At 49.3% G+C, this 8,063-nt stretch overlaps 1 protein-coding gene across 1 annotated transcript in view; it reads left to right on the forward strand.

The window, feature by feature from the left end:
• FAM160B1 (family with sequence similarity 160 member B1) overlaps positions 1-1,992 on the forward strand; it is a 17,649-nt gene extending 15,657 nt beyond the window's left edge. Inside the window, exons 13-14 of the mRNA XM_018573159.1 lie at positions 1,130-1,233; positions 1,577-1,992. Coding sequence (XP_018428661.1) covers positions 1,130-1,233; positions 1,577-1,682 — 210 coding nt within the window. The 3' untranslated portion in view covers positions 1,683-1,992. The remainder of the gene's footprint in view (positions 1-1,129; positions 1,234-1,576) is intronic.
• The last annotated feature ends 6,071 nt before the right edge of the window (positions 1,993-8,063 follow it).

Below are 8,063 nucleotides of genomic sequence, written 5' to 3' on the forward strand. Positions count from 1 at the left end.
ATTCTCACAGACGTTCAGGTGTCACATTGGCCACAACCAGGTTTATTACATTTCCAGCAGCGAACAAAACATTAAAATGAAGCCTCTGCACAGTTCAGAACCCTCTCTCGCTGTGAAATGGACCTTGTGTCCTGCACCACAAAATAAAAATCCTATTACTTACAATGCTGCCACCACATAGTCTCTGCAGACCAACACAGCCTGTGTCTTGCCCTATGGTTCATGAGGCTGTATATGTGGTTGTGCTATATGATGAATGAACATTACCAAAGAAACAAAACTTTGAAAAGGCGCTCATCATAATTTTTAAAGGAGAACTATGGTGTCAGGGCTTTTCCCCATAGTTCTCCTCAGGGTAACGGGAGGACACAAACTAGCGTCCTCCCGCCACCCTAGGCTCAGTATATAGGGAGCTACAGCTCGCGGTATACTGAGACGCCACAGCTGAACCGGACATCGATGTCGGGATCCGCCCAGCTGCGTGAGTGACAGCTGGCTCTGCCTATCTAGAGGCAGAGCCAGCTGTACCCGCCCCCGTCCGTTCCGCCAGTCAGCGCTGGAGGATCGGAGCGGGGAGGGGGGAATCCAGCCCCTCCCCTGTCACGGCAGAGAGCCGTGACAGGATCGAGAGGTGAGCGAACGCCGGTATGTATTCGCTCACCTCCCGATCTACTGAGCCGACCTGTGACAGTCTCATTGTCACAGGTCGGCTAGAACTATGAGGTGAGTGAAAAGCCCCTCCCCCTCATAGTTCTCCTTTTAAGTTGTGAGGAAACATGGTCCAAAGAGGTGGCAATGTTTCGGACCCTTATTGGTTCGGGATCGAAACAACAGGGTGGAAGACAATTCCGGATGCACGGTTCCCGGATTCTTTGTGCATCGTGTCATGGAGTTTAGCAGTGAGATCTTCATACACTCACACTGTGTGTAAACGGGCTTTCGTCTCGGATAGACACTTTAATTTCAAACATTTTGAACAAAATACAAATATTTGGGGCGCAGGAAACGTGCAAATACAACTGTAATAATTCTGAATGATTCTATAAAATGATGCAATGTGTTCAGCCCAGAGCCATAGATAGTGTCCTCCACGACGGGTGACGAACAGTGTTGTCTTCTCTGTTCCCAGGTGGTGGGAGATCTGATGGTGAGAATCCAGCGGATCCCGGACTTCACACCAAAGCTTCTGCTTGTAAGGAAGAGGTTGCTGGGGTTAGAGCCGGACGGACCGATGTAAGATTCCGTGATATCAAATGTTCTGTTATAATGTTACCGGACGTATTCTGTGCGCTTACAATGTCGGCATTTCAGTATTGCTGATTAAACCTGTACAGCGCTGCGGTATATGTCAGAGCTATAGAAATGTATAATAATAGTGTGTGACTGAGGGGGGACATTAGAGTGTAAGCTTCTCTGTGCAGAGACTGATGTGACTGTGGGGGGGGATATTAGAGTGTAAGCTCCTCTGTACAGAGACTGATGTGACTGTGGGGGAGGGGACATTAGAGTGTAAGCTCCTGTGGCGCAGAGATTGGTGCGTTCTCTCTGTCTCACCGATTCTTTCTTCTTCTTCCAGAGTTGACCACATGACCCTCTTAGAAGGAGTGATTGTCCTGGAGGAGTTCTGTAAGGAACTAGCCGCCATCGCCTTCGTCAAGTTTCACAGCTCTTCCACCCCTTGATGTCATCGCCGCCCTCTGATGACGTCACACCTACGAGACCAAATCTGTTTTTTTATTTGTTTTTAATCGTTGTGGAAGGACCTCAATCATGGAAAGAAGGGAATATTGACGAAAGTCTGTAGAGGTGCCCGGCGCTCGGTCGCGGCTCTCGCCTCCTCCCACGAGGGCCCGACAACCCGTGACTAAGGGCGGAGCCGCCCCTCGTTATGCAGGAGACACTTCACCGATCATCTCTTCCGTTACATTCGAGTGTTTTACAGAACTTTTTATCGTTGCCGCGGATACTCCTCCGTCTGTCCGACGCACATGGGAAAAGAATTTGTGTTGTTTTCATTGTCTCGGAGTCACGTGACTTTGCCGATGGCGCGGAAGGGGTTAATCCTGCCGGCGTTTACATTACAGCGCGGTAAATGGAAGCGAGCGCTATTACCGCGTTCGTCGTCGTTAAAACGTTTACTTGGCTTTAAGGTGCGCGGAGCCCGGAGCTGGCGGCTTCATTGCAAAAAAAAAATGTAAAAAGTTTAAAAATGCATTTTTTATAATTAAACCCGCGCCGACGCGAAATCCTCTCACTTTTATTTTTGTTGCGCTTTACAAACTTTTGTTCTTTTAATGTTAATGTTGCAAATGTTGTCTTTTTTTTTGCGATGTAAGGCGTGTAAAAAGATAATATATTTCAGGAGGGGGAGACGAGTGGAACGTTCGAGGCCGGGGACGGTGTCTTATTTTATCATTATATTCTGTATATATGTATTGTATGAATTGTATTATACATGCATATAAAGCTTCTCCCTTCAAGGAGGCCGTTCACGTTCAAGGCGATTGTCTGCGCTCATTTCCTGACTGCTGCCATAAGTGTTTGTTATAAAGAGGACCTGTCGTGTGGAGGTGTGCCTAAGGAAAGGCATTGGGGAGAAGCAGAATAACAGCGCTGGACCCGCAAGGTCTTATTCTATCCTCCGATCGGGATGGGAAGAGTCAATGTACACTATATTACCAAAAGTACGCCGCACACGAGCAGGGGGAGGACGTCTTAAGACGCCCTCCCGCTCCTATAAGGCTCCCGTCCGGCCGTTCAGGAACGCCCATGGACGGGAGGTGGTTAAATGTATTTTACACTATATTGCCATAAGTATTGGGACGCCTTTACACGCACATGAACTTTAATGGCATCCCAGTCTTCGTCCGTAGTGTTCAGTATTGGGTTGGCTCCGCCCTCTAATGGCATCCCAGTCTTAGTCCGTAGGGTTCAGTATTGGGTTGGCTCCGCCCTCTAATGACCCCCCAGTCTTAGTCCGTAGGGTTCAACACCACTTCCTGGGAGAGTTGCTGGTGTTCCCAGTTCCACTTTGTTATGATCCCAGTAACAGGCGACCGCGGCGGAATATTTAGTAGCCGGGAAATGTCACGGACGGACTTATTGCACAGGTGACAACCTATCACGGCACCACGCTTGTAGTCACCGAGCTCCTGAGAGCGACCCGTTCTCTCACCAATGTCTGTAGAAGCGTCTGCATGCCGAGGTGCTTCGTTCTACACACCGGGGGCCATGGAGGGGATTGGAGGAACACCTGAATCACATGATTTGGAGGGGGAGGGGCCCAGTACTTTTGGCAATATAGTGTACATCCCAGGTGATCTCCACTCTCCTCGGTTTGTGATGTCAAGCTGCAAGATTGTGAATGGAAGTGACGCGCTGCAATCATAAAAAAGCTCCGGGAAATACTTTTATGAACCCTTTGTGTTGGCACTGCGACGGTTAACTGCTGCTTTGGGTCTAGGGAGGAAGATAGCAAAGCTGATCCTCCCAGCCGTGACTCCGGCTCCTGCCGGTCTCTTCCTACGCTCCAGCAATGGTATGTCCCTCACGGCCTATACACTGTGTATAGAATGTGATGACTCGGGGAGCTTAGACCACTGCAGCGGCGGGGGAGATCCACGGACCGGTCTTAGAGCAGGCCGGATGGGAGGATCATGGGACTATAAAGTTTTTTTATTTTCCTCCCTAGACCAAAACGAGCAGTTAAAGGAGAACTATGAGGTCAGTGTTTTTCCCCCATAGTTCTCCTTAGGGTAACGGGAGGACACAAACTAGCGTCCTCCCGTCACCCTAGGCTCAGTATATAGGGAGCTACAGCTCGCGGTATACTGAGACGCTGAAGCGGATCCCGACAATTGTGCTGGGATCCGCCCAGCTGCGTGAGTGACAGCTGGCTCTGCCTATCCAAAAGCGGAGCCAGCTGTACCCGCCCCCTCCCCCGTCCGTTCCGCCAGTCAGCGCTGGAGGATCGGAGCGGGGAGGGGGGAATCCAGCCCCTCCTCTGTCACGGGCAGAGAGCCGTGACAGGATTGAGAAGTGAGCGAACGCCGGTATGTGTTCCCTCACCTCCCGATCTACTGAGCCGTAGACTTGTGCGCCGTCCAAAAATTTGTTCTGTTTCGTTTCGGAATATCCGTTATTTCGTAATTCGTAACTGAACTCAATTCGGATTCGTACAAAATACGGATTTTCGTTAATGGCGGTTATATTTTCGTAACTGTACGAACATTCGTTATGATGAAGTTAACCAGTTGACATCCGAGACAAGGATTAAATAAAGTTCTTCTTTATAGTCCCGCTCCATCTTCATAGTTGCGGTGAGGGGGATAGTACCGGATATCCACTGTCGGGGCTTACTAGCATGTATTAGGACTGTGGTGACTTGGATTTGTCCAGCGTGTGAGGAGGCACAGAGCTCTTCAGCAGCTGATTCGGCCATTTTGGATTTTGTGGAGCCGGGTGGTGCTGACAGGGCCGACCATGGACCTAATTGTGGCCCGTTCAGCAGGAATCGGAGGAAATTCAGAGGTTTCTGCTTTGTCTGATTCCAGCGTGGGACATAAGGTCCGTCAGGCTGCTCTTGGAGCTGCGAGCAGTCCCTAGTTACTCGGTCTGCCTGCTTTTGGATGTCCAGAAGACTTTCCGTGTCCCTCAAAGGATAAGAAAAAAAAATAGATTTTTTTGTATTTCCCTTAAAATCCTTCTCTAAGAGTCCACCGAGGGGCCACAGTTCCCACCCCTCTATGTTTTTGATCCCGCTCTTGGTACTGCTTTGATACAAAACTGGGGCATTGCTGGTAGTAGGAGGGATTATACCCTGGGGTGTCGTTGTCCTATCCTCCTGTAGGCGGCAGTATAACCCGAAGGTTTAGGACTTCCTGTGTTCCTCAATGGACTCCAAGAAACGTATTATATGGCGAGTATAAAGATCCCATTATTCCACACGAGGAGATATGTTATAGAACGAACAATCTCTAGTTATGGCTCGCAATGTATTTCTATTACGCGGCCAAAGTTCTGAAAATCCAACGCACGGTTACATGGGTCAGGTGACCATTAAACACGCTCGCTGTCTCTCCTCTTCTTGAGTGTCTTTTAGGCCGGGCACACACCTTACAACCATCGCTAGATTTTTGTCTTGCAATGGTTGTAAGGTACTTAAAAAAAACGTACGATCTGCCCATCTTGCACAGGCAGATCGTACTTGCGATGATCGCAAGCCACGCCCCCCTGAGGGGCGAGCTTCCGATGATCGCAATGCCTAACGGGCAGCGTGCGCTTGCGCACACCGGCCCGTCCGGCTGTTATCTTACGAACATGCTACACACCATCGTACGATGCTCGGCGGGTTTTCAAACCTTACAGTAGCAGAGGTCGCACGGCTTCCATACACCTTACGGTAATCGTACGATCGCGGGATTTCCCGCCATTATCGTAAGGTGTGTGGGGACCTTTTAGTTGTTTCATTCAGAAATATATGTTTGTACCTCTTCTCACTACAGAAAACTTCCTGAGTCTTTGCTAAATCCCCACTCAGGTCCCCCTGGCTGTCGGTCAGCAGCTCTGACTGTCACTTTTATTACTTCCTCTATATATCTGGATACTCAAAAGTCACCCAACCGTCACTTGTATAGCCTTTGTTTGCATCATGTGGCTCTTTGTATTCCCCGTACGAGTCTATGAATCGGGTCAAATACCCCGTTAGTGAGTCCTAAATGATCCTAAAAGCCAAATCAGACTGATTTCATGGTCACGAGCCCGGAGCAGATGTTGGAACGGTGATTAGAGGGAGGCTGGCGGCCATTTTTAGTGGACAATGGGATGTGTCCACAGAGCAGCATTGCCTTCTGTTCTCCTATGGAAGGCTACAGAAGTATAATCCTCCTGTCCCATCGCACTCCTGACCGGACAAAAACCCAAATCCAACTGGGTGGGTGCGGTAGGCACGTGGTATTTACTGCACATAAAATGGTGGCAAAGATGACGGGAGAAAAATATTCTGTATTAAAAAAAAAAGTCTTGCAGAAAATGTTTTTGTTTTCTAAATGTGGACTTAGGGTTCATTTCCTGATCGCTGGGGGAGGCGACTCTCTATGTGAGCTGCTCCAATCCTTGAGCTCTGCCTTCTGCTCACACAGCCCTCTGGTGTCTGGAGGGGAATCTATGACACTGCTTAACAAAGGCACAGAGCTGCTTCCTAGCTGTGTCAAAGCTCCTCCCTCCGATTTGAGTCACAGCTCCACCCCCCTTTGTGAGTCAGAGCTGTTCCCTCCCACCTAAGTCAAAGCTTCTCCCTCCTGTCTGTGTCAGCTCCTCCCTTCTAAGTCATAGCTCCTCCCTCCAATCTGTGTCAGAGCTCCTCCCTCCTGTCTGTGTCAGCTCTACTCCCTCCCAAATAAATAAGAGCTCCTCCCATCGGAGTCAGAGCTCCCCCTCCTGTCTGTGTCAGCTCTACTCCCAAATAAAACAAAGCCCCTCCCATCGGGGTCAGTGCTTCTCCCTCCTGTCTGTGTCAGCTCTACTCACTCCCAAATAAATCAGAGATCCTCCCATTGGAGTTAGTGCTTCTCCCTCCTGTCTGTGTCAGCTTCTCCCTTCTAAGTCATAGCTCCTCCCTCCAATCTGTGTTAGAGCTCCTCCCTCCGGTCTGTGTCAGCTCTACTCCCTCCCAAATAAATAAGCTCCTCCCATCGGAGTCTGTGCTCCGGTCTGGGTCAGAGCTCCTTCCTCCTAAGTCATAGCACCTCCCTCCAATCTGTCAGAGCTCCTCCCCCATGGTTGTGTCATCTCCTCCCTCTTCGTTGGGTGTGTCAGAGCTCCTCCCTCCTCTCTGGATCAGAGCTCCTCCCTCATGGTTGTCTCGTAGCTCCTCCCTCTTAGTTGTGTCAGAGCTCCTCCCTCTCGGTTGTGTCAGAGCTCCTCCCTCCTGTCTGTGTCAGAACTCCTCCCTCCTGTCTGTGTCAGAGCTCCTACCTCCTGGTTGTGTCAGAGCTCCTCCCTCTTAGTTGTGTCAGAACTCCTCCCTCCTGGCTGTGTCAGAGCATGCCTTAGTAGTGGGATGAAATATCCTCTGTGCAAAGATTAAAGAAGATGTTGGTGTTGGAGGGGGAGGAGAACATTGCAGAATGGACATGAAATGAGGACAATTGTTGCTGATTTCATAGCCATGGCAATCTCTCCGGCATATTATATACGGCAATCCTAGCTGGACACATCATTATAAATGGACTTTAGGATTTGGGAGTACACTGTACACCCCCCCAAAAAAAAAAGTTCAGTACAGCACTTAGGGTGAGCCCTGTATGCTGTGCACCTCCCCCCACGCTGCTGCTCCTCCCCCACAAGTCCAAGAGAGGTGGAAGGAGTTTTTATCAGGGATCATTTTAAGCCCATTGTACCTCAAAATCCAATTTGTCAAAATTGTAAAATTTTTAAAAAAACTTTTCAGAAGTGAAAACTCTCCACAAATGATGATGAATATCGGCTCCGGGGGGATCTATAGAGGGGGGTGATCGGGGGGGGGTCATTGGCGAATCAGCATGTTTTTTGGGATGTCCTGGTACATTGCCCACCTCGGAGTGAGGTCTCCATTGTATGTTCATGACACGTGACAGCGACATGTAACATTGTATCAATCTTCAGGAAACAATATCAATGATCAGGAAATGGGAGAGTTTTGGTGTTCTCCGGAATGATGGCGGAAACTTCCGGCTCAGAGGATCCATTGCTAAAAAAATGATTTGTGCCGAAGATCTGCGATGAACGAATTACTGACCCACAACATTCACCTTATTCTACGGGGCAGAAGATACAAAAACATTTGATCTCATTTTTATTTTTTGTTTCTCCTCAGGGGTCCCAGCGAGAGGTGTAATATGGAACAGCAAAGCAGCCGTCCCAGCGGGAGGTGTAATATGGAACAGCAAAGCAGCCGTCCCAACGGGAGGTGTAATATGGAACAGCGGAGCTCACAGAGTAACGGGAGCCATTGCGTCCTCTTTCTGCGGTGAAAACTACATCTCCCAGAATCCACCGGGAGCCTGGGCTCCTACTGATGATGT

The sequence above is a fragment of the Nanorana parkeri genome, unplaced genomic scaffold (assembly GCF_000935625.1).
Source record: "Nanorana parkeri isolate BGI_ZX_2015 unplaced genomic scaffold, ASM93562v1 scaffold2260, whole genome shotgun sequence".
NCBI classification, from domain to species: Eukaryota; Metazoa; Chordata; class Amphibia; order Anura; family Dicroglossidae; genus Nanorana; species Nanorana parkeri.